Raw genomic sequence first — 27,446 nt, forward strand, 5'->3', positions numbered from 1 at the left:
AAATCCCAATACCCCTACAAATGGCCTTGAGGCTCCCTTTCTAAATAAACAGCTCATTCATTCATTTAGGAAGCGCTAATGGCCCGATCGCGACCGGCGCGACAGCAACTCTATGTTTTTCATAGAGGAACTAAAAACAATGAATAAACTAAATTTCATATATGTTTTATGCACAAGTAGCGCAAAAGTCTGGTAAATGGTCACATGAAAAAGTGAAAGAGAGGTTTCCTGCAGAGTCAGCATAGTTGCGTGCATAGAGAGCGTGGCATGCCATTACTACTCCACATCAAAGAAGGCGCTTTGGTATATTAACTCTATAGCGCTTTGAACCAAGACCCATAGAGTTTACCTACCTACTTCACAGATGGCGAGATTCTATGAAGCAGCCTGCGCCAACTTTCGTTATCTTTATGGCCGCTGAGGGCGCTCAATTGCTCTGTTCGTTTGCTACTATCATCATCACCGCCTGACTGTGTTTCTCTGCTTTCTCGATATGAGCAATGAACACAGCCATAATGACAACTGTTTTTGCTCTTGGAAAGCTAAAAAATCATATTCCCTTCTGCACCTTTGCATTTCGTCAGCACCATCGCACCTAGCACAGATAAATTGACGATAATTATCACGTGGACAAATATTAAAAGTGTCCTCTTTGAAATAAAATAATGAAGGAGGCCATTTTCTAACAAGTATATACTAGCGCCACACCATCGGTACCGTTTCTATTCTAGCAACAAAAGGCACGGACTAGGACGCGCGTGCTGGAGTAGTGCCATCTGTGCAGATACAGTGTATAGTGCAAGTCTGTGCTTCAGTAGGTCTTGCTTTGAACATTCGTCTAGTTAGCAAACCTTCCCGTTATACTTCCCGCCATGCTTCGCGCTCTCCGCATCTTTTGCCGTCGGTTGTCTCGCTGTGGCCGTGGCCAAGACGTTTCCCGGTGATCTGCCTGTAGTTTTGTCGTTCTGTGCTGACGACTACGACGGAAGGGCCAACGGGACCTAGGCGACCTAGGCGGGCTCAACAAAAAACTCCAGTCGCCCTGAGCTCGTTCTGCCGCTCAGAATGGCGCAGATTCGCCTCACGCGAGACGCCTTCCTCTGGTCAATGTCCATGGTGTACCTAAGCGCGTTTGCTTCTCTTTATCACCAAATGCCCGGTGAGTACACGGTGATCACTACTTGGCGCCGGCATTCTGTCGTTCGGGCGATTTCGCCTGCTGCCGGCAATATAGTCGTTTCTTTATTTGAACTTCATCGCGTAGAGATCGGCCTGACGATTTCGAAGGTCGGCCGGCTGGATACGCCGCGGTCGCACTTTTGTTGTCATAATAAACAGTGGTGTCTTTTCTTTATTTTTTCTTCCAGGCCTTTACGGGGACCATGGAGTTTTGCCAGTGAGAGCTGTGATTCCTATAGGTTTGTCGTTTATTTGGCGTTCGTTTGTTCAGCTTTCGTTTTGCATTTGGCTGGTGCTCCTGCGAACACGACGTCACGCTTTGCCGCGCGGCACGTAGTTTCGGGATCCGAAATCGTCAAAGTGGCACTGGCATATTCACTGAAGTCGTAGCATCGCTACCTTTAATAGGCATTGGAGAGGTGGAAGCAGTACCGAACACACTGGCAATCTACATTGAATTTCCCTGTATATGAACGAAATATCAGGGGTTCGAAGTCTGCCTGAACGCGCCTGCAGAAAACACGGTGCTTATTGGTTTGCAAGTAGAAGAAAGAAACTGAATATTAGCGTTTCACTATTTTCCCTCGAATTGCGGTTTAATGCTGCCTTTTGCACTGATATTCGTATGTCCTGTAAACATCATCCGTCATGTTCTTGTGTGCATTTGACCTGTCCGCTTTCTAAGTGATCAGTGCTATGAAGTCTAACCACAGTTTTCAGTTGTTTACAAGGTGTTGGTGCATTGGCTGGCACTGAATAGAAATGTAGGACCACCCCGCATGCTATCAATGATGCCTGCAACTCAAGGCTACTATAGGTAATGCTAAGAGAGGATATAACCCATTCGCTTCCGCCATTCTGTTCGCCACCTGATTATGCACTCCTGGTGTCGGGATCGGGCTGGTCTAGACACCAGGAGTGCATCATCAGTTTTGCTCACGACAGTACATCTGAAATGCCATGTTCAGAGTCCAAGTCCTAACCCTCATTTTGTGGATCAAGTCACACTCACTGCTTTTGATATCATTTAAAAGCTTAAGGTATTTGCAGCGCCCTTGAAACTTCAGTCTTCCCATGATGCCTTGGTCGTATTCAAAAGAAGCAGCAAGAAAAGAATTTTTTCCTGTAATATTTTTTTTAACTAGTGAGCAACTATTATCATCTGGTTTGAACACTACTGTCCAAAAATTAGCAGCTAAGCATGTAGTGCCATTTGTTAATGTGCATTTAAAGAGATTTTTTTAGAGTGCAGATAGCGAATCACCGTCTCCAGAAGAGAATGGGTTAATTTTGTAGCTTTTGGGGATGCTTCAGCACCTCGTGCTTTGGCCCAACTTTCTCAGTGTGGCAGCAAGCATCCCCAGGTGATCGAAATTTCCGGAGCCCTTCACTACGGCTTCCCGCATAGCCAGAGTCATTTTGGGACGTTGAACCCCCATAAACCATGAACCAACCCAACTTCATTTTACACTGAAATGCTTTTTGGTTTGTGTCGAAATTTCCGGAGCCCTCCACTACGGCGTCTCTCATAGCCTTAGTCGCTTTGGGACGTTAAACCCCATAAACCAAACCAACCTTTTTGTCAGCCATACTTACTGTGCCCTAGACCAGCACTTATTCTTGTCTTGATTTTTTTTTTGCTCTCAAAGCCCCAATCACCAGCATCAGCTGTGACTTTAGCGAAGCTGTTAGGCCACAATAACCGTGCGTCCTTTTGTTTGTTCAAAGTATGCAGTAATCATAAAGCCAGTGGCCTTTGTTGAGGCTTACCGTTAACTTTCTGGTGGCTTTTTTTATTTTTATAGCATCAGCTGTTTGCCTGATGCCTACCCCATCCACCCTCACCCCATCTTGAGATCTCGGGGCTATCGTTCACATGCAACTGTGTCGTCATATAGTGAGGTGACATGATCCCTTGTCATCAGTCACCTAATTGATGTGTCATGTGACTGATGAATCACTTTGCCCTTCTACTCTCAGCGTTAAACAGATCAATTTCTCAAATTCCTTCTTCCAGATTACTTTTACACATACAGCTGATGTTAAACACATTACATTGCATGACTGCCCTTTTAACTTTGATTACTTACTTTATTGTGCCTTCTTTTTCATTCACTGTTATTCGTTTCATTGTGCTCACTGTTGTAATTTGCATTGTTGTGTTATATGTACACATCTTTTCTGTGCCTGATTAGACAGCAACACACGGCCACCGCAAGACTTGGCCAAGCGAGCTGCCCAGCAGCCTTCTCTGATATGGTTGGCACCGAACTTTGGCCTCAAAGTGGCCACCATGGCCGAATTTCTGACTCTTCTGGGCGTCGTCATGTCCCTCCTGGCGTGTGTGTCATCCCGCTTCAGGGACTGCATCAACTACGCACTCTTGTGGATACTCTACTTTTCACTTTATCAGGTGACTTGTTACGCAGTGCATTTTCACATTACCAGGTAACTTGTCACATTGTGCGCTGGCCCTGTCACACGGCCTGTGTGCAATTTTATTGGGTTCAATGCTTAAAAACAACCTCAGTACTGATATAACAGGGCAGATGTCCTTGAACTCTTTCGTCACTGTAGGGAAACGGGTAATTTAGGGTAGTGTGCGTAAAAAGTTTATTCAGGCATAAATTTGAAAATTTCGCTTAATTGCAGCACTTTGTAGTAGTTTACCTCCAGAGCCCACTTTTTAAGGACAAAAAAAAAAAAGAGGTGCAAGTTTCTTCTAAAAAAAATTTGATTGCCAAAATATGACTTGCACAAAAATTCACAAAAAAATGAAATTCAGTCGGGAAATGGCAGCACAAAAATATGTGGAATATATATTTTATGTGTTATGTCAGAAACGAATTTTCAGAGTTACAGAACTCTGCATGATATATCTTCCAACCAGGAAAAAAAAATAAAAAAATCTTGCTCGCACCATGTGGTTTTGGCTACTCCTCAGTGCAATACCAATTTCACATCAATTTAGTGGTCTTTTGGTTCGAAGTAAATTCAAAGCAAATGATAATTTTCTTCTCATTTCGAAGCAAGTATTTCAAATGCTTCTGGAACACAAAAATATTGAACGGCACAATAGGCATTTTCAAAATCGTAATTTTTTGAACAGACAAGGCCATTACATGAAATAAAGCGAGTGCATTGAAGTTTTGTCCCGCTCATTGGAGCTGTGTTGATGTCCTGCAAAAATGGCCATAGAAAAATTGCGAGGACACTTCGGCAACTAAAGTGTTGAGAGGCGAAAGCCGAGGACACTATGCCGTGACGACTTCCAGTGGATGTGACGTCACTCCGTTCCTGTGGCTATATCGACGTCCACGCTATTTTGATGCAATTTCAACATCTTTGCCTATAATCAATTAACTATATAATCTACCGTCATCAAACTTGGCTTCTAGGTTCATTTTTTCCTCCTCTATCTGAAGCAACCATTGGGTTTCTTCTATCCTTTTAGTTCCCGAGTTAAACGCGTGTGACACGCTTTGTAAACAGACGACAGTATGAGCCATTAAAGGCTTTCGCCTTAAAATGAAGGAGTCAACCCACATGCAGAGCCGACGTATTCATTGAGTGTGAGACCTACCTATGAGATCCCAGCTACTGGTCTTAATTGTGGTGGTGTTGTTGCGCAGCTATTATAAGTGGCGACTCCATGAACACCTGCTAGGCATACGCATTGCACGCCTGTGGGCCCAGAGCCACCCTGCGTGAGGCGTCGGGAACCACCACCCATCTCCATGTGCCTCCTGCTAGCTCCCTCTCGTGCTCGCAACGCCATGCTTGATTAGTGAATTTCACGTGGAGAAGATTGGCTGCGACAGTCAGCTCATATTTGTACAGTCGCCGTCAAAAGTAAATGGAAGGTGACTTTGTCAAAAAAAATTAATTTCTTTAAATCTAAAGCATAACGGTCCATGTTAGTTGGTGCACAGTGCAATTCGCACAATCAGAATTAGTCTGCACATATGTACTCAAAGATGCATGAATAGAGCGGGCAATGATTAAATTTCTAAGTTAATATTGCCTTCCATTTACTTTTGACGGCACCTGTACTGCAGAAATCAAGGGAGCGGTGCATTCTCTGATGAGAGAGATATAGCATAGCGTGATCCGCTTTCGTGAGGAACCACTGTGCAGGCATAGATCACCCTGAGGATGCCACAAGGCACTGGGTGCTGGTCAGTTGCCTGCATGCCTGCCCTGTCGGGACCAGTCAGCACACACGCACCGCTCGTAATGCGGCCGCAGACACCTGGCAGGTACAGATCTGCACGCCACGCTTGTGCCTGCTCATGTCTGTTGCCGCACATGCGCTGCGGTGCCATCCCAGAGGAGGTGCACTGAACCGAAGTCACACAAAGCTGGAGTTCTAGATATGTTATTTGCTTGAGAGGAATACTTCCAGATTTCGAATACCAAACTTTCAGAATCGAATACTGAATACTTCACTATTTGACCGAATATTCAAAATAATCAAATATTTGCACAGGCCTAGTGTTTAGTTTAAGAAAACAGTAATGAGACCTTGAGCGTGTGACTTTGCTGTGGTTAATTGTGGTCTTAGTAAGTGAGTGTGAGTGAGTTGAGACTTCATATAGATGAGACCAACTGCTCTGTCTTTTTCAGTGGCTTCATAACCCTCACTGTTTTTTTTTTTTGTCTGTTTCTTCCTGATCAGGTTGGTCAGACGTTCATGTGGTTCCAATGGTGAGTCTCTATCCTTTCTCAAGCACATACTTTGTAGTAGGCCAGCATGTTTTGTCATTTTGCTAGTGGAAAAGGACCTTCGCATGTCCAAAATAATCAAATGGCAAGGAAACTCTGGAGTAGCTGACATTTTTCCCATGGCCAGATGTCTGAGGGGAACTAAACTGGAGACAGGTCACTAACACCGAAGGGACAAGCACTATTCCTGCCCTGAGCTTCCTGATTCCACTAGAGACAGCCAAAGTAACATGGTGGTGTTTGTCAAGGTTGTAGGTTTCAAGTGGGAAATCTGGGCAGGCATTGCGACAGTGACTGAGGTCTCTCAGAATGCCCTGTCCTTGCATTCAGGAAAGGAGGCGATAGGGCGACGGGCAGGTTGTGCTAGTGGGAAACCATAAACAGCAGTTTCCGTCGTATTGTTACTGGCTGGGGTGAATGTGATGGCCTTGTGTCCTCATGCAGGTTGGGGAAAGAAACAAATAATGGCAACTCTCCTGCATGTTATGGGGCTATGGTTGGATCTATACCCAGCCGAATGTCACTCTCACCTCCTCATGGTGCCTTGCCAGAGCGTTCAGTAAGCCTCGCTGCAGATGTACTGAAAGGGGTGAAAACCCAGAGAAAACCCATGGCCTGAGCCTGCAAGCCTTCGGCCTGTGGGTACCTTGACTAGGGACCAAGACGTTTGGTTTGCTTGGCTACACTGGGTCAGCAGCCAGGGCTAATAAGGCCTAAGCCCGATGGTCAGGGAAGGCCAAAGGGTGCTTCTGTTAGACCTAGTTGTTTGTGGCGGCACTTGGCTCGATAATCCAGGCTGCAATAGATGGATCACACGGATGACCCGTGACAGACCGCCCAGGGATACTGCATGAACTAAGCAGCTGAGGGGAAGAATCAGTACTGCCTCCCTATGAAAGGGTGCCCGTGCCACCCAGAGGTGCCAGGGGAGGCGCTCTTGTACCAGGAAAGTTGAGGTGCACAGTGCCCGGCCAGGAGACATTGAGGCCAACACTGAGTCTCGCAGTTCAGCTAAGAAGGCCAACTGGTATCTGTTTAGGGGTGTTTTTTAGACCAGCCAACTCCATCTGGGCATAGTTTTTAACCCATGTTTTTGGGCCAGGGCAATGTCTGCAAGAGAGGATGGCATGTAGCCAGGGGGCAGTACTGCGAGGAAGAGGGCCAGAGAGGTCTTTGCCTCACTCCTGGGCAGTGAAACCTCCCACATATGGCACCTGCACAGTGGGCACTAAAAGATCGCCCTAAATTGGTTTTTGAGGAAAGGAAAATGGTGGACACCTGAACTGTGCTGTAAGGGAAGGGAGGGAGGTTGGAGTGAAGGGAGAGAGAAAGAGGTGCCGTAGTGGAGGTCTCTGGAATATCGACCACCTGGGGATCTTTAACCTGCACTGACATCGCACAGCACACAGGCACCTTTTGTGTTCCGCCTCCATTGAAACGCAGCCGCCGCAGTCGGGTTCGGACCCAGGTACTCTGGCTTGGTAGATGAGCGCCTTAACCACTGAGCCACTGCGGGGGGGGGGGGGGAGACTGCCCTGTCCGGGACATCTTTGGGCCAAACGGCGGTTTGTAAAACGGGTTGATGGGGTTGCCAGCCTCTCAGCCTAAAATTGCTTGGTCCAAAGATTCAAATAAAACTGAATCTGGAATCCTTGAATCTTGTTTCAGTTTTATTTGAATCTTTGGACCAAGCAATTTTGGTCCAAAGATTAAAATAAAAACTGTGCGATGTCAGTGCGCGTTAAAGAACCCCTGGTGGTCGAAATTTCTGGAGGCCTCCACTACGGCGTCTCTCATAGCCTGAGTCGCTTTGGGGCGTTGAACCCCATAAACCAAACCAAACCATGAAATAAAAACTAAAAGAAAGCGGCCACTGAGTGGCGGCCACACCAAGTATTGGTGGGGAGGAAGCACAGACCCCAGCTCATCTGAGGGCTCTGTGCTCCCCCTGTGAGCACTGAATTCACCTGTGCGGCATGCAAGAAGTGGCTGCCCACGGAGCGAGGTCTCAAGATTCACACGTTCCGCATGCACAAGGCAGGTCAACCCACCTCTGGCAGGCCACACCTGAGCGTCTCCCCTGAGGCTCCTGAAACGAATGAGAAAAGAGTGATCCGTTCACGAGCTCCCAATCGCTCGGGCCGAATACCATTCAGGGCCACACGATCGATGGGTCAGGAGATGCGAGACAAAACCCACAGAAACATCGTTGAGGCCTAGAGTCGGAAGAGCCTCTTCGAGAGTACGCGAATCTGGAGCCTGTCTGTGTGGGGCACCAGACAAGCCTAGGTGTGTGTACAAATGGCAAACAAGACTCAAGGGAACTAGGCTCGGTCCAGCCAGCAGCAACGAGATGTTGGTTAGGTTCACGATAACCCGATGCAGACTGGACCGATCTCTCTCGGCCTTCCAGCAGCAGGAGAGGGTGCCATCTCAGCCATGAGGGTGGATGGGCCTCACCAGCATTCAACCTGGGAGGGTACGGGAGCACGACCGAAGGGCAGGCCAAAGACTCCAAAGTCTGCTACGGAGATGGTTCACTCCCCCCAGAGCTGTGTTCTGCAGCGACGGAGTTGCAGTTGGAGAAGAACCACCCGATCGCAGAGACTCCGAAGGCGAGGAGGGGAGTCAAGACAGCAGTCACCACACTTGCTCAGGCCGCCGCGGTGGCTCAGTGGCTATGGTGCTCGGCTGCTGGCCCGAAAGACGCGGGTTCGATCCCGGCCGCGGCGGCTGAATTTCTTTGGAGGAGAAATTCGAGGCCCGTGTACTGTGCGATGTCAGTGTACGTTAAAAAACCCCAGGTGGTCGAAATTTCCGGAGCCCTCCACTACGGCGTCTCTCATAGCCTTAGTCGCTTTGGGACGTTAAACCCCATAAACCAACCAACCAACACTTGCTCAGAGTGTGGCAGGGCTTTTGCTAGGAAAGCCGGACTGGGTCTACACAGGTGTAGGGCACATTTTGAAGCTTGCAACGGGGTGATCGATGTCACTCAGAGCAGGCCAGGATGGATGGACAAATAGGAATGCTTGATGGCAAGATTGGAGGCTGATTTAACCCTTACAGAGGCCAAAAAAAATATTAATGAGCTGCTGGCAAATCACCTCATAAAATAAGTTGTCCCTTCCCCCTTCTGAGTCTGTTTGATTTTCGCGCTTTAAAAAGGCCACACTGTGAGAGACAGTAGGTGGGAAGCGAGACAAGGAAAGGGAGCACTGGTTTCAGGGACATCCTTCTGCTGGAGGCTGGCTTCCTGTGCATACTGGTGGCACCGCTGGGCATCTTCCACCGGACGATGGGCCTGAGCTCGAGCTGGCGTCCTCCGCACCACCCGCACGACACGGTCACCCTATGGCTGGTGCGCTGGCTCCTCTTCCGGCTCATGTTTGCCTCCGGCGTGGTCAAGCTCACCAGCGAGTGCCCCACCTGGTGGGGGCTCACAGGTCAGCCTGGGGCTTCTTGGCGATGTGGGGGGGAAGTCTTGTTGAAAACTGAGCAGGAATGGTGAAAAAAATGGATTGAAGCAGAAAGGCAGTCTAATACCTTATGTTCTGTTATCTTGCGCTGCCTTGTCTGTTTCCGTTGGTTTCAAGGAGATATCATAATTGCCACGGTCAATGCTGTCTTCTCAGTTGTGCTGCTTAGCTCTATTTGGCAGGGTTCCTTGTGTGTTATTGATCGGCAGGGCAATTCGGAGGTCAATAACATGGCTAATGGCAGATGTGAGTTAGGTTACTTGTAGGGTGGTACACTGTCCTTGTTTTTTATTTCCAGATATAATTTGATGTACCTTTTATATTTCCTCATTGTCTGCTTGCTGTTACACTTGCCATTGGCTTCTATTGGCAATGAAGAGAAAAATTGGTGGTGGTGATATTCGTAAACCGTTATTGTCTAGAGTGGAGTCACTGCAGCATTCAACTGAACCTCATTTTTATGCATCGGAGTACTTTTAGATAGTCATGTCCTTGTAGCAGTTGTGGAAAATTAGTGCCAAAGTTTTCACATGAATGACCTTTAACTTTGTGCCATAAAGACGGATGATAACGTGTGCATCTGCTGTATTTAGACTTGTAGCATAGAATCTACCTCTTTTGTACACAGCTGGCAAACATGAATGAAGCATTGGTTATGTTGCTTCTCTTGTAGTGGTTATGGATTGGGTTGGAATCTGCATACCATAAAAAAGTTCCAAGGGCTAGTCGAATGAAGCTGTGTGTTGAAATATTTGTCTGAAGAATTTTTTGCTTGTGCAGCGGTGAGACTCTGACTGATATCTTTCTCTCTTTTTCTCTTCTTGTTTTCACTGTCAGCGCTCAACTATCACTTCGAGAGTCAGTGCATCCCCACACCTCTGGCCTGGTACTTTCACCACCTGCCCAACTGGGTGCTACGCTTCGGCGTGGTCTTTACATATGTGGTGGAAATTGCCATCCCGCCTCTGTTCTTTGCCCCCATTCGCTCACTAAGGATCTTCAGCTTCTACAGCCAGGTGGGTGCTCTCCGGTGGGCACAGCTTTCATTTTGTAGGGGACATTTTGCCTCAATTGGGCATTCACAGATGCGTTTCCGAAGGGGGTCTCTAAGCAAATCGTCTTTAATGTCAAGTTAAAAGTTTGAAATTAAATCACCAACAATGCAGCAAGCCATGGAAAGGAAACAGGAAGAGAGCAGAGTGGATTATAGAACAAATCCAAGTTGATGACATTCTAGCTGAAATTGAGAAGAACCTATTACCAATGGTTGAGTGGATTACAATGGAAGATAAACATAGCAGGGGATGCCAGAGGGTCAGGAGGGCAGATGAGGTTAGCAAGTTTGCAGGGATAGCGTGGACGCAGTCGGTGCAGGACTGGGTTAATAGGAGATCAGTGGGAGAAGCTTTTGGTTGTTCTGCGCTGTACAAAACTGAGCAGACGGGGATGTAAGGGAAGTTGCGTATATTTGGCTTTTATCAGTTTTTTTTTTTCGTTGACCATTTTATTGCAAGAAGGTTTGGCTGTATTTACCTATGAGCATATATAAGGCTTTTCATTTTGGGCCCACTCAGTGGAAAGCTCAAGATAGGGGGAAAGCGGCTTGAAGTATGACCTGCTATTTGTGATTGGTACTATGGTGCAAGCACCGTAGTTTTCTCCTTACCTCTATCAATCAAGTTTATCGATTCGAATAGGCACAGCAAGGAAACAGTTAAGCACATCAGTTGGTCAAAACAGAAAGACCCCACAACTCTATATACAAAGAATGCAGTGCATATGCAAGGCAGTGCCTCTGCTTAAAAATTCTCGATTCATTCAGCAGGGTTAGTTTTTGTGCAAATGTGGCTGCTGCTGCTGCTATTAACCAGTGTCGTCATGGCTGGCTGCCTTGGTGACAGGCTCTTCCTGCGTGTGTTGTGCGTTTCAGATTATCCTGCAGATGACGATAATTGCTACTGGCAACTACAACTTCTTCAACCTGCTCACTATGACCCTGTGCTTGTCACTGGTGGATGATGACTTGCTGCTTGGGATCCCACGACGAAGCAGTGCGGGTAAGTTGGGGACCAGTGCCTAATGTGATGCCTGGACACTGCAAACATAACCAAAGCACATCTAGAAGTAAAAGGAAAAAAAAAAAAAACTATAGTTCTGTTTTTTTTTTAAGCCAATATGTGTTTTCTTCTCTCTGCAGGTGTTTTTTGAAAATTTTTTCTGGAGTTTCTGTTCAGAAAACGGTGTTCATTTCTGAGCTCTAAGTGCTTCTGGCTAAAGAAACCATAGTTCCTAAAAGCAGCGACTGCTGCCTCTGTGCACAATGCAGCTAGTGTCGTTGCACTGAAGAAACATAATGCAAAATATTGCAACGGATATTGGGAATGAAAATGAGATGAACTAAGTGCTCGGTGGTACACGTGTGCTGGGCCTGGGTGCCCTGTGCTCTCGGCCTGTGCGCTGTGCCCGGCCGGCGGCTGTGCCCGTTCTAGCGTCGTTCTCGCCTTGGGCCATGTAACATCTTAGGTGGAGGTTGTGGGGTTAAAATGGGGGAGATAAATACGTTCTCCCCGTTTAAGCGCAGCTGACACAGTTCAAAACCGCGCTTACCCCACCCCGTGGTTGCGTACGCTACCGAGCGCACGCCGACCACGGCGGGCCGTGCTCTGCGGGAACAAAGGAACGACACACTGGCTGACACAAACAATGCATTTATTGCTATAACAACAATAACGCCAGCTAGCAACAAAATACACTGAGGAATCGAGGAAGTCCGACTCACCAGCACGGCTACGAGCGAACGTTCACCCACGGTAGGGCAAAGGGATAAACTCCGAGGCCGAGCGGGACGGGCTCGGCGGGAGCAAGTTCCGACCAAGAGGCGCCCGTCGACGAGGAGCGAAGCTGCGAGCGAAACGTCCGGTCGCTTCCCAGTCCCAGGGAGAAGAGAGCTAGCCTTCCCCCGCGCGCGAGCGGCAAAACACGCCATCCGTGGCGCTGCTGTCGCTGCGACGCGAGCGCCCTCCCCTTTTAGTTAAAGTAACCAAAACTGAGAAGAGCGCGTTTCGGAGGAGCTAACTACAGTAGGGGGTGCAATGCGGGAAAGTGAACGCAGGGGACGAAGGCGTCCCCACAAGGTGCGGATTTGACGCTCAGCACACCATTGAGCTTCGGAGTGGTCGCCAGACTGGCCTTGCCACCATGGCATCAAAATTTAATCACATTGTCGTGACTGCATTATGTGCCTACCGTTCACTCAGACGTAATTCAGATGTTGCAACTTTGGTGCTGGTGCGTGTTCGCAGGCAAGCAGGGCAAGCTTCGCACTCTGGGTGGTGTCCTTGCAAGAACTGTTGCCCTGGCAGTGTACTGCGGCCTTGTCTACGGAACTGTCAAATTATTCCGCCTCCAGTTTGACGACAGCTGGGCCTTACAGTCACGAGTTGGTAAGTGCATACAGTCTGGTCTTGGTGAGCTGTGTTTGTTGTCAGCATTTTCAAAGCATTTGAAAGCCTGTTGAGGTATGCTATGTCTTCAATGCATGTCTAAATTAAATTGGTAGGAACGTCTTTGAATTTTTAGTCGAAGGAAAGTTTTGGTTCATTTGTTTGAGATGCACTACAGTTGGATATGCTTATTTTGGGGGCTGCTGGGATGGCTCAGTGGTTATGCTGTTCAGCTGTTGACCCGAAAGACGCGGGTTCGATCCTGGCCGCGACTAAGTAGGGGAGAGTTTAGGGCCCCAGTAAAGTTCAGGTTCTTTTTCTTCCACCTCGCTACTAATGCTCAGCTACTGAAGCTGACACAGTAAGTTACACCTGACTTCAACGTTCGCAAATCCTGATCTGTGACCGCCTAACACCACACAACACACTCTTAAGTAAGCAAACCCAAAATCTCTAGAAGCGGGCAGCAGCACTGAGGAAGGGAGTAGGTGCCACACCGTGCATTAAGCTGCGTCTCCCTCAATCTTCGCAATAGTGCTCGAACCATTTCGCGGTTGCCGCTTCACCAAGGTCACAGAGAGAGGAGGAACCAGGGCCATGAGCTGGGACGTGCTTGAGGCTGCTTTCGAGTCTGTTTGAGAAATTTCTTTTTCTTCCTCCCACGGGCACGCTGAAAATGCCTGGCGTTATCCGTAGGGGCCTTGCAGCCCCCTTAAAGTTCAAACAAGTTTCAATGTTGTCCAGTCAGAGCTGCCAGCTTTTTCATTCATTGGACGGCATGCACAGTGTTGATGCTGCACAGAGGTGTCGGTAATATGCGCTTATTCACTTGTTGCAGCCTTCACGTCAGCAAAGTTTAATCAGTTCCTGGGTAATGCCATGCCCGTCCTTGTGTGGGTTGGGGCCGCCTCTCTGGCTTTCCATATTCTGATGGCCTTCTACAGGTGAGCATGCCCTTTCCCTTTTGCCTTTCAAAGCATGCTGTAGATGTAGGGGGAGCTTTTCTTATACTTGTGGCATTAAGTGCAGTTATGGGCAAAAGTTTATGAGCTGCGGATTTGTAGAAAAAGAAAATTACTTACGCGTTGCCCTACTAGCTAGTCAGCTCGTATTCATTCCAGCAGCTGAAGCATGCATCTCCCCTTATACTTCTAAGCTTTTCATCGACTTGTTTTGCTTGACTACGCAGGAGTAAATTTTCCCCTCAACTCGTGTCCCATTAACTTTTGTCTTGTGCTTCACCTGCAGCTCATTTTCGAGAGCACCAAGGTGCCTAGAACTAAGTTTGCATGCGTGCCTGCATGGGCACTTGTGTGCACACACGTAGCACATACAGAGACATGCACACATAAGAGCGTGTCCCCATCGCTGGAGGGAGACTTCCAGCCATGTTACTCCATTGAGTAAAGCAACTGTAACTGTCAGTATGAGTATTGAACATCCAATTCTGTGCCATTGTGATTGCTTGTTCTGTTGAAAGCCTGTGCTAGCAGTTTACCCTCTGTACTCTGTGATTTGAGTTTACCTGACGATCTTTGCTATGGTGTCTTTGCCGTTTACAAGGTTTCCACAGGGCTTGAAGCTCTGTAAAAGTTTCCTCATTCTGTTTATTAAGACTACAAGTTGGGCTTTATCAACAGACTACGGAATTCAAATGACAGAGAGACTGCTGTCTTCAAAAACTGACCTTTATGAGGTAGAAATGACAAAAAAAAAAAACAGTACAGGTATTGCCATCAAAGGCCAATTTTGGAAGTAAACTATGTGTGTCGATAGTGCATTTTTTGGTGTGGTTCCCAGAGCCCGTGCTACTCTGCCATTCACTTCAAACCAGCGGCAACGAGTCCTTGTGCATGTCAAGAGCTGGAATCGAGTGGCGGGAGAGTTTTAAAATTCAATTTTCTCAATTTTAAGTGGGTTTTTTGCTGCCGGAGAAATGTTAGTGTTCACAGAAAGAGCTGAAGAATCAATTTTTACTGAAAAGAACAATTTGGTGGAGTTGTCCTCTATGTACCTTTAATGGCAGCGGTGGTTTTGGATTGCCGCTGGCCTGGTGTATCTGGCACTGAAGCCTTTTTTTTTTTTTCTACTGTCAAACTAATTCGGGACAGGCCTTCCAACTGTTCTGTTTTCCTGCACCCTCTGCTCTCCTCAGGTCTCTAGCAAGTGAAAAGGGTGTGCTGAGCAAGATCTTCTCAACACTGGGCACGGTCGTCATGGGCACGGCTGCCGTGTGGGTGTTCTGCATCTCCCTGGTCCCCCTCTCGCATCTGGATGCCGGGATGAACAGGAAACTGTGGCCCACAATCCGCACTTGGCACTACAAGGTGGAGCCCTTCCACCTGACCAGCCCGTACGGGCTGTTCAGAAGGTAGTGTGGGCATGCCAAGGGTGTCTTCTCACTGCTTAAAGCGCCCTTCATATTTTCTGTTCTTTCTTTGGTCGAATCTCCATATGGTGGCTAGTTCTGGTATCTTAAGGGGGGACACTGGTCTTGAAAAGAAAATTTTATTAATTTAGTCATAGTTATGAAGTTTTCAGGGCACATGTATTTTTGTGTGCTGATTCTAGATATGTCATTTAATTTCATGTAAAACAATTCCTTGAGCACTTATGCACTTTTTATGCAAGTATTTTGCGGAGAGTTTTGAAGAAAATTTGCTGCGGGAAACTCGCTGAAATGTATGCCACTGGGTTCTCTTGACACCAAGGAATACAATAAGGGTAAAATTATTATCCTGGCTCACATAGAATTCGAGTAATAGGGTACTGAAGCTACCACTTCACACACAGGAATGCACATTTTCCTTCTCATTTCTGAAGCGACAACCTCAAAACTCTATAACTTAAGTTCTATGATAGGCAGGAAGACAATTTCACCCTTATTGTATTCCTTGGTGTCAAGAGAACCCAGTGGCATACATTTCGGTGAGTTTCCTGCAGCAAATTTTCTTCAAAACTCTCCGCAAAATACTAGCATAAAAAGTGCACAAGTGCTGAAAGAATTGTTTTACATGAAATTAAATGACATATTTAGAATCTGCACACAAAAATACATATTCCCTGAAGATTTCGTAACTGTGACTTCATTAATAAAATTTTTTTTTCAAGACCAGTGTCCCCCCTTAAGCTGGTTAGCCCTAAAATCAAATCGCCAGCCTAAAAACCTAACATAAGGGCAGATGAGGAACTCGTTAGGATGCATAAGAGGCCGACACACTTTGAAACCAAGGGAAATGTTACTATATCGTTTTCTCTTTTTTGGATAAATTTACCAAGCATAGAAAAGACAGCTGTCAACTGCAGGGGGGAACCGGACCAACAACCTTTGCATGTTGTGTGTGCTGCTCTATTGTTGTGTTGCTATGGCTTTGATAGTGCGGTAACCAAGTGGACAACTTGATATTCAGTGCTGACCTTGCTGAATGTGAGTATTATGTCTCATTAGTGGGTCAGACTCTAAGGCTACTTAGTACATAGGTGGCATGTCATTATGGTCTGCGCTTATACACATTGTCCAAGGTGGAAAGGCCTTGCTTTATATAGACAGATTCGGATGTGCTGATGTAGGTTCAGTGAGAATTTACAGATTAAATTTGGCATTGAAAATTGCATAAAACTAGTTGGAGCAATGTTCTGGTGAGAAAATTTTGTATTATCGATGCATCCCACAAGTGACCACTTCTTGGTAAAAATGTGATTTATGTTATAAGCGCACACGTTTTTTTTTTTCTTTCTTTCAGAAGTGTTTGCCATGTTTCATGCTGGCTTATGCCCTCTCCAGTGCATGTTTTGCTGTTAAAAAAATATATGTTGAAAAGTGGCGCTCCCTTTGCATTTTTAAGTCGTGAAGTACTTGCAGTAGTCACTAGCTGGTGCCACCGTGTTTTCCATTTGTCAGTCCATCAGTTCTTTTTCGACGAAGCGAATATAGTAAAGAGCATCTGGCCGTGGCGATATACTTTCAGCGGAATGAAGACATCACGGCGCACGCGGTCTAGGATCACGAAACAAATGATACCAAAAACGACAAAAGGCGCTCTTTGAGGTGGCTTCACCAGCATGCTCAAGAGCTGCGAGGAGAAGCCAATTTTTCAAAGATCTTGGCCATGAGGCAAAGCACGCGGCACGCACAGGTAACCGTGACTCGCCAGAACTGTTGTCAACGAGACATGCATTGGCGTGCAACAATGAACATGCATGTGGAAAAGCAGAGGCTACTTTGTGCTAATGTCTAGTTAGTAATTACTATTTGGCGGCGGGGGGCCAGTTTTGGGTCCTCGCTTTTACCTGCATGCAGTCACTATCATGCTTGCTTATCGTAGTTTCCAGGATTGGGATACGAAAGAACGAGTGCATGCATTGATAAAAAATTATTTAAAAATAAAAGCGCTCCTGCAGCATTTGTGCCAAAATTGTTGCAGAAATATCCACCTTGGGCTCTAACCTTCCTGTTGATCTAAAAAAATTTGGGTACTTCAGACTTTGGTCAGTGTTATATAGCAATAATAATGTTCCTTCTCGAAGGGCTGTGAAAAATAGCTCTGCTGGTTTGTAACCCCAGTCTTCATTACAAGCATCAAATGGAGTGGACATTTCGAGATTTGCAGTGGATTCTCTTTAATTTTAACTAATTTAATTCAACAGTGTCGGTTAATTTGACCTGACACTTTGGTCCTGTGAGTTGTTAATGTCAGTTCAAACTCCACATACTGAAAAATAATTTTGGTCACTTTTTGAGTTCGAATTATTACGTATGTGTTGACTGCGTGAGGTTTTGAAGATCTGTTTTCCATTAGACAGTAAGTTTGATATCATCAGAAAGCTGGACAGAGACTGTGTAGCGCTGTTCTTGCTCATCGTGCGGTGTCTTTGCCAGGATGACGGGCGTTGGAGGGCGGCCAGAGTTGGTGCTGGAAGGAAGCGACGACCCCAACGGCCCCTGGGTGGAGCTGCCGTTCCTGTACAAGCCCGGAGACGTGAACCAGCCACCACCATTCATTAGTGCGTGTCACGTGCTCCTCAGATGTGGTGTCATATGCATTAGTAGAACACTCTTCTCTCTCTACGAGTGGAACTGTGCGGAAATTAACGCCCTTTCCCAACAGAAATTACACAACTAATCATCGGGGGGAGGGTGCGAATTTGTGCCTGATGGAATTCTGATAATTTCCTTTTAGGATAGTAAAGGGGATACTAAAAAGCTGCCCTTGCAGTGTTGCACTCAGTGTAACTGACTCACCAACGACCCTCATGCGAACTCACGGTATTGAAACATTACAGCTGCGCTGGAAAATTCAAAGACTGAAACTACTTTTCTTACTAAAAAACCATAAACTGTCTTATGAATGCAGACCCCTTCCTTAAACCTAACACTACGCGCCAAACACGAAATCATCATACACAATCATTAACCCCTTACAGTGCTAGGATTAACGCCTTTAAATACTCATTTTTTCCACGCACCATTGAGGAGTGGAACAGGTGTCCGCCAGATCTCTTAACCAGAGCTGATTCTTTTGACTCTATGTTTTCTTCACTGCATTTAATTTGAGAGCCATTTTATTTCTACGTTTACTTTTTGTATTTTGCATCTGAGCCTTGTATTTATTGCTGTATTTTGTGTTACAACTTGTATTTAACATTTTTCAATTTTGCTAAACCTGTTCTTTTTTGCATATATTATGTATTCGCCCCTCCTGCTTGGGCCTACTGTAGGCCTGCAGTATGTTCTAAATAAATAAATAAATTGGTAACCTCTCTCTCTGCCCTTGCAGTTCCGCACCAGCCTCGGCTCGACTGGCAGATGTGGTTTGCAGCCCTGAGTGACTACAGGCAGAACCCGTGGCTCGTCAGCCTCGTTTACCGCCTGCTCAATGATGACACGTCAGGTAACTGTGCTGCTTTTCGTAGTCAAGCAACACCTTTGGACTGTAGCGAAGGAAAGATGAGATGCGTCTTGGCCCGTCTGTCTGTGTGCACTGCTTCCTGATTTCCAATTTTTCTCTTGCACCACAGTGATTGCACACTGGTCGCATAAGCGCAGTTCTTCGACTATGCTGTAGCTGTTTGCGAACATTGTAGAGAAGATCCAACTAATATACAAAGAAAAGGTGACTCAGCTTCCTCGTATTAGTACAGTGCTATTGCGAAACCATGCTGTGTCAGTATGTGTTCTGCAGCAGTAGGCTGGAATGCCGTTTTAGGTAGTCAGCATTGACACCTTTCTTTTCCATTTTAGGCTCTTGGTCTTAGATATGTTTGGGACTCTTCGAGTACCAGTGGAAAGGCAGTTGATGAGTTTGGTGGAATGGTAGTCACAGCATTGTAGCAGAGTGTGGGTTATGCAATTGGTTGTAAATCAGGCTTGTTTTGTTGGTTTGTACTGAGAGAAAGGTCTTTGAAATATTGAATCAGTTCATCTGAAGAAATGTTCCTCCAGTTCAGTTTGAATTGTACCTGTGGGTTACTACAGTAGATGTTAGAACAGTTGCTTTTGAAATTCGATTCGTCTGCTTGAATTGAGCTCGCATGGATAGCTCCATCTGGACTCATTATCCAGATAAGTAAAGTGGGAGCTCAGTAAGAAAACAGCAGCTTCAACAAATTTGGGGATGTCTCCAAAGACTGCAGGGCCCCCATTTTAAGGACTGCTGTTTTACACAACCCATTACTGTGCTTGGCTGCAGCTGATCTCATGTCAATGCTTTGATCAGTCACAGCTCTTGCATGGAATTTAAGAAAACTGATTATGCTGAAATTATTAATTCACAAATTTAAGACTTATAAAGCATTCCTGCTTTAAAAATACTAAAAATTTGCATCATATCTTACTGTGGCACTTGTCGCTTGTTAGTCTACTGATCTGTTGTGAAATTATTTGCTGTTGGAGCCTGACTTAGCAAAGTGTGAGCAACTTTTTTGAGGAACTGAAATCATGGCTCCATGTTGACTATGTGTTTCTCAGGCCAGTGTCTTTTTAATAGCTTTTACAGTCTGCTCTAGTTTATGCAGACTCCTCAGAGCCTCAGATCATGCCAGGAGTACTACCAAGTGGTTCTGTTCAGTCAATGATGGTGTGCTTCTGGTGTTGTTGGAACACTTCACAGTGCCACTGTACTTATCTTCGCACCTTGATTAGCATTGCGTGCAGTAGCCTGTATCTTTAATCTTTTTTCCTTTCACTAAAGGCATTTGCTGAATAAAAACTTGTTTACTATCTGTGGGCCTTCGAGTTGGTCCAAGGTCTTCGATTTGGTCTCTCACTCAAGTTAGGCCACTGTGCAAAGTAGACCAAATGCTAATTTTTGCTAACTGTCAACATGCTGATCTCTCAGATTTCAGCAGCAGTAACAGAATTCTGATATTGGTTTTTGAGTGAGTAAATTATCTAGCATAATATGAAGATAGTGATTGTTTTCATTGATTCCTTCATAATTTGGCCATTTATGGGTATTAAAGTCAGGTACACAGTGCTATGCAGTCAGGCAACGCAGCTTATTCATTTATTTTTCATACAGAAAAGGCGTAAATTTCGACAGTAGTTCTGCACTTTCCTAGTGCTTTTGCATGTTTTATGAGACTGCGAGAAGCTGCTGGTCACCGAGGCAGTGTGCATACCGAATTGGTGCCAACCTCTGTTCATATATAGAATGGTAATTAATTAATTAATTAATGTAATTAATGGGCGGCTGCAGCGTGGTCACTCAGGTGGCACAAAAACATCCTGAAACCATTGCACTGAAACTTCATGACCACTAGGCAAATACGAAAGTACCCTGGCCACTTGAAGGTTCTATCTCACTTGGCATGTTATTGAAAGCAGGAGCACTTTTTTAAAGTCTGAAACATTTGATTTTAATGCTTGGATTCTTGCATGCCAGAATTGCTAAACTCTACTGCAACATCCCAATTTCTCTTGAGTGCACTATAATGTATTGGCAATTTAACACTGCATTATTTTGCCAGTACAAACTGGCCTTGCCTGCTCTCTCCACTGCAGCGCTGTTGGCCCTCACTGCTTGGGCAGTGCCACCTTTACTGTGACACTGAAGGGCGTTTACTGCTGGGGACTGTGCAAAGCTAATACCAAGAGTAGCATCACTTGCTTGCTTCAGGCAAGGTTAGGAGTGTGGAACATGTGAAATGCTATTAGATAATAAATGGGCTGTCATGTTGAGACATTAGAGTGAGTACTTGTGTTTTCAGTGCTGAGTGTATTATAGTCAACCCCAGCATCACATGCCATGTCTCTGTGCTATATTTAACGAGGTGTTTGTTTTGCCTCCTGTTTTGCACCGCATGGGTCTGCTGCAGTGCGGCGGCTGCTAGACATGGAGCGATACCCATTCGCTCGCCGTCCGCCCAAGTACATACGTGGTGTCCTGTACAAGTACTGGTACACCAAGATGGACGTCGACAGGTGAGGATCACCTGACAAGTGAACTCTGAGTGGATGCGATAGGCGTCCGCACATTTGCTTTAGGTTAGGGCATAGGTTTAGTGGCTGACCAACTTGATGATTCTAAGCCAGTTTTAACTGTTCAGAACAGAGTGTACAGGGGCTGTTTGGTGTGCAGCAATAGTAAAACAGATACTGCAAGCAGCTTACAACCTGACCGTTGCTGGCAGCATCCGATTAATAAATGGCAGTTATCCTTATGCATTTATCGCACCTCCTGTGATCATTTTTTAAGACCTGCAGTTCTTGATGTTTCCGAGCAAATGAAGAGACATCGAAGTGCACTCGGTGGAGAATAATGTTATTACTCGCATAGCGCAGTGCTGTGGGCCCTAATCCTCCTTCCTGTGCTTATCCAGCATTTCAAAGACATGGTGGGTAAAGACAGGTGGGAAACCACACTTCTGTGACCACTTGAAGGAGTTCGTCAGTGTTCTGGGCCAAAAATTGCGAAACTCTGATACAGTCAACTCTCGATAAATTGAACTCGGAGGGGGGCAGGAAATTTGTTCAAATTAACCAGAAGTTCATATCAAGTAAATTTGAGCTAACAAGAGTGCATTGTATTTTGAACACACAGTTCCTTAATTTCCTGATGTGCAGTGTTTCTCAGAATTATACTCATTATATCAGAGTACATATTTTTGAGCTTTAATTGCTGAAAGCCATCTGGAAGTAAGGATTTTTAGGACAAGTTTTGACGTGTTGGCCCTTTGCAGTAGCAGTATCTCTGCCTTCAAATGACGTTAAAGGATCATTTTTCGTTTTGAACATTGCTTAACATGCAGAATACAGATTTGTAGGAGCAGGTCAGTTTTATAGTTCTGTTATTTGGACGTTGGTCAGATTACAGTGAAGCCATGTTTTGGCCACTTTGCTTAAGTTTGTGCTACACTGTCATTAATAAGTTCCCAACCAGGAGAGTGCTTCCAGCTTTAAATTTTTATGCTATGAAATGTATTCACGTGCCAGTAATATGATCCAGTATTTCTCTGTTGTTTTAGAAAACAATAAGCTATTGTTTTTAATTACCTCTTGAATTGACCAGCTGTAGAAAGCTTTTATGCGTCGGGTCTGTGCAAAAATATATATATTTCTAGAGCTTAGCTTACTGGCTTACACAGCAATCAGAAAAATCTGTTAAAGCATTGTTTTAGTCATCTAGCCCTGCATTTGGCCGTAGAATCTACATCATCAGCCGTAAGCGAAAAGCCTAGCTGTGCTAATGCAAATCGGCTAAATCTGATCTGGGAACTCCTCAGCTCTCACCCCTTTCTCTCTCCCATCTCACACTTGCCCGCCCCTTCCCTAATTGTGGAAAGAATTTCCCTCTTTCCACCTTGCTGCTGTTATAAAGATGAAAAGCAGTTACCCATTAGCATCCACACAAACAGGGCCGCGTGGCTACAGAGGAAAGCTGTACACCTTTCACAGATGGCGGATGCTTTGAGTGGGTGCTGATGAGTAATTATATACCACCTTGGGCATTTCCCCCTAAACACTTTCCGATGGAGGCAAAACACAAAAGGTCAGCGCGCATTGGAGGTCCCCAGGTGGTCTAAACCCATCTGGAACCCTCCACTATGGCATCCCTCATAGCTCATGTGCCACTTTGGGAAGTTAAGCCCAGCCAGTTACAATTTTACATTGGAGTAATAATAAAGATGGTGCCTTGCCCTACAGGCCTTACAGTGGTGCCTGGTGGCACCGTGGCAGCCCAAGGGAGTACCTGCCCCCCGTCCACAAAGAGCAGCCTTTCCTCAGGGAGTTCCTCAAAGAAAATGGCATTCCCATGGTGAGCACTGAAGAGCAACACAGAAGTTGGAATCCTTGATTTTTGCTTATTTCTTGCTGGTGTGTGTGTGTGTGACAGAAGGGACTCTGTGGCGCATTGTACAATGTGTAACAAGGGGCAAGCAGTGGATGTGAGATTTTTTTTTAATAGATACAGCCTCCTCGTGTTTTCGTAGGCTGTTTTGCATGCAAGATTTTTTGGCCTGAATTTTCAGCAACATATATCAAACCTTTTCTGACTCAGTAGAATGCAGAGCTGAGTGAGTTGGCACATTGTTACTAGGCATGTGCGAGCACAAAATATGCGGGTATAAAAGCTTTTTTTTTTCTTCACAGATCCTGGTAAAAAGTTGGGGGGTGTGCAAATTATGTGTGGGTGCAAATGATGCGAGTAAATACGGTATTTGCTATTGGTTAGGCAGACATTTTCTATATTCCAAAGTTTCTCTAAAATTTTTTCTTCTTGAATACGTGCAAGTTCTATTCAAGTTTGTTAAAACCTTTATTTTACAAATAAAATTTGATAATAAGACATGAAACACTGTAACAAAGCCTATATTATTATGAAAAGAAAAATGATAGGTGTAACGTTAAGAGAACACTAGCGGCTGGAGTGGGTGAGGGAACAAACGCAGGTTTATATGACACATTCTAGTCAAAATCAAGAGGAAGAAATTGGCTTGGGCAGGGCATGTAATGCGAAGGCAAGATAACCGCTGGTCCTTAAGGGTAACGGAGTGGATTCCAAGAGAGTGCGAGCGTAGCAGGGGGCGGTAGAAAGTTAGGTGGGTGGATGAGATCAAGAAGTCTGCGGGGGTACGGTGGCCGCAACTGGCGAAGGACAGGGTTAATTGGAGAGACATGGGAGAAGCCTTTGCCCTGCAATGGGCGTGCTCAGGCCGATGATGATGATCATTATGATGGTGTACAGAATGAACTTGCGGCTTTTTCGGAGAGTGGGCTGCACCTAGCAGTGATTTCTTTTGTTTCAGGTCAATTTTGCATCCTTCACTTAAAAATGAGCTGATTTTTTATGCTACATAGTGTGTATAGTGTTCTGCATAGTGTAGACTATAAATGTTACAATGCAAGCCTACTCAAATGCTAGTGCTGCTACAGCAGCTTACTAGTATGCAAGTTTTGGGCCACTGCTGCACAAGCAACCTTGCTCAGACAGGCACATGTCCCTAGTGAAGACTGGATATACACCAAATGAACAGGTAGCCTGCTTGTGGCGGCGTGGGCAAGCAGCAGCAGCAGCCCAAGCTGCCAAGGAATCCCAACCAGTGCCATTTGCGGTTTGCAGGACTCGCCACGTGTGAAGTCCAAGAACAAGTTCCTCACATACGTACTCAAGCATTCGAGGAGGTTTGCTGAGAACGTGTCGCCAAGAGTTTACGTCTGGTCTCTCATCTCAACGGCGCTGGTGCTCAACTTCATCCAAGGCCTGTTCTGACTTGGCCCACCTGATTTGTGAATACCTGACTGTCCGAGATTTCTCAGCTCTGTGTGAAAGGTGTTTGAATTTTGACAGATCTGTGCTACATGGGGCAGTCTGGCCCATATTTTTGAATGTTTTGAGAGTGTGCTGCAGGAGAATGGAACAAGCAACTCTTGTCTATGTTAAGTAGTGATTGATTTACATTGAGCAAGGGGATTTTGTAGGCAGGTATTGATCTGAGCAATCATTTGTTCCACCATTTACCTTTGGGTTTGCTTTAATGAAGTGTTGAGATTTTCAGAGTTGTGTCTGCGTATTCAAACGTTCTGCTGCTGCCATGAAGCTTTCTACACTTCATCCACCAGCCAACCTTTGTAAACAAATTGTAGCAGATGGAACTGTCAGTCACACTTTGGATTTAATAATTTTCCATGTGAAAGTGTTGCTCTACTTACGGCCAGTGAACTGAGGTGGCCATCCAAAAGAGGTCGAGGACGTCTTAAACATCAGCTGTGCTAAGGAAAATTTTACTACAGCGTCATTGGATGTTAAGCACAGCATAACAAGCTTCTTTAAGTGCGTCCCTTCCTATGCGAGTGAAATCTGTGTGCAGAAGCTGAACTTTATGATCAACTTTTCTGGCGTTCAGCACTGCCATTATTAATCTTTAGTGAGTCGTGTGTTCGGGAAATGTGCAAGTTAAACATGCGACACCTGTGGGTACCAAGCTTAAGTTACATATTTTGCTTTTTCCAAGGACCATGGCATTGAACGCCTTGTTCTGGTTTTGATTCTTACTAAATACAAGCGTGTCATACTGCTTATTCATTATGTGTTCGCTGCAGTCATGCCATGTCATAAACCAAGCAGAGGCAATCTTGAGGTCTCTGCTTCTCTGCTTGCCAAAAGCATGCATTTCTAACTGTGGTTGTACAGAACGATGCCGTTATTAATTCTGTGGCATTGCGGAATACCCCAGTAAAACTTATAAATGACTGGTGGAACCATTAGTAATGGTGGCACCAAATTTGGCCACAGAGAGTGAAGGCAAATTTTTGAAAAACTGGCTTTGCTATAACAAGTGGAAATGCTTGCCTCGCTTAGTGAAAGATGCTGAAGAATGGGCCAGTGTTTTGCACTGAAACGAAATTACAAAATCCTTGAAAGACTTTCAAGTTTGAGCACTTACTTGCTGGAACTTCCACTTTCAGAGCTGCAATAGGCACTGCATATTCCAAACTAAAACACTTTTGCAACTTTGCGATCACTGCTTCGACATTCCACTGCTGCAAATTGATCAAGCATTGCCGACTAACCTGAATTTAAAACGGAATCAGTTTTTTGTTTTTTTTTTGCATACACTGTGGTCACATAAAACAAGCCATGTGTGCATTTAACCATTGCACCTTGACAGAGTGCTACTTACCAAAGCACTTGATGTACAGTAGTAATTTGAGTGCATGCTACTACTAAGATCATTAGTCCCAAGAGAAAGCTGTCTTTGTTACCCACATATAGCTAGTCTTACCTGCTAACTCATCAGCCTAGTCTCAACTGCATGACATCTTGTGAACATTTTGTCATCAGCACAAAGTTTACACGTTCGCATCCTTTGGTGTTCTCTTGGAATATATTTTCATTTTGTACGATGATTTGTAAGCAAATAAAAGTTTTCGCAACAAGAGCAACATATTTGGTGCTTTATGTGAAGGTCAGTGCGAGAAACAGCTTTGTTAAAGCCCGAGTAGAGAAACTCATCTGTCCACGCCAAGCCACCAAAACTTTCATACTTTTTAATGACGTAATACATTACTAAACATGAATCGCCACGTGAAATTCGCCTGTGCTCTATCCAACTTATAATTAAATTTATTCTTTATGAAGATTCATTTTCGATTTCAGCGGACAAAAGATGGTTGCGACATCACAAGTGAGCACTAGACCATGCGAGGCATACAAAAACTGCAATATAGTAGAGCTTTGTTCACTTTCAGCTTTCCAGCTTCTGGAGGAATTTAGTGTAAGAATTAAAATTAGAATTAAAGTGACAAACCAACGGTTATATTTTTGTACACTTCGTGTGACCTTACGCTCATTTGTGATGTCACAACCATTGTCAGGCAACAGAAACTGAAATTAAGGAGGAAAAAAATCAGTTACAAATTATTTATTGAGTTACGACGAATTCCATGCGGTGACCCATGTTTACTAATGTCGTCATGTGCATCATTCTAGCGCATAAACACATTCCGAAAAATTTGGTGTGTCCACTGCTTTGATGGCAATACATCATATTGCCCAGCTGGTGAAGGTATGTACATTTTTACCACCTAGCCAGTCGGCTAGTCAGTGGCTGAAGCTAGGTTTTCTGAAGTTTACAAAATAATGGTGTAAGTAGTCAAACGTGTCAGCTAAACCTCTCCTTATATTCGAAAGTATGTGGAAATTGGCAGTTGTGCTAGTTAGTGTGGACTAGGTGGCAGTAGTATGTACTATTGGACCGAACTGAGATGCCAACATGCATATGCAGCGTTTTTCCACTGTGTAGCAAGACATTTCTTTGCAACCAATTTTCAGATCTATGCATTGCTGGCTCTTTTACACACACACACACTGCCCCGCACACACAAACGCACATGCGCGCGCACACACACACACACACACACAGATCACGCTGGTCTTGCTGTAAGCTTAAAATATAATGGCAAAATACTGCATTCTGTTATAAGCACTATTTCCGTTTCATTCCGGCCTGATAGTACAAGGTGGATGTTGCCAGTTTCTATGCACAAAGTGGTAGTAGTGGCAACTAGTTAATGCTGTAGTGCAAGCATCCAGTAGTGTTCACGCAAACACGTTACACCTCTGACCTACCATTGTTACCAGCATGAGTCTCGCTTCCCTTTTTTTTTTGTCTCAGAATT

At 45.2% G+C, this 27,446-nt stretch overlaps 1 protein-coding gene across 1 annotated transcript; it reads left to right on the plus strand.

The window, feature by feature from the left end:
- The first annotated feature begins 816 nt into the window (after positions 1-816).
- On the plus strand, positions 817-26,206 carry LOC149371374 (lipase maturation factor 2-like). Its single transcript, XM_089565567.1, has 15 exons — positions 817-1,159; positions 1,368-1,418; positions 3,375-3,592; positions 5,858-5,886; positions 9,133-9,350; positions 10,221-10,399; positions 11,314-11,440; positions 12,686-12,826; positions 13,665-13,770; positions 14,982-15,197; positions 17,706-17,830; positions 18,604-18,717; positions 21,143-21,248; positions 22,971-23,082; positions 24,388-26,206. Exons 1-15 carry the CDS (start codon positions 1,066-1,068, stop codon positions 24,535-24,537), a joined length of 1,986 nt encoding a protein of 661 aa, XP_089421693.1. The 5' UTR covers positions 817-1,065; the 3' UTR covers positions 24,538-26,206.
- The last annotated feature ends 1,240 nt before the right edge of the window (positions 26,207-27,446 follow it).

The sequence above is a fragment of the Amblyomma mixtum genome, chromosome 1 (assembly GCF_055824585.1).
Source record: "Amblyomma mixtum isolate Tamu chromosome 1, ASM5582458v1, whole genome shotgun sequence".
NCBI lineage: Eukaryota > Metazoa > Arthropoda > Arachnida > Ixodida > Ixodidae > Amblyomma > Amblyomma mixtum.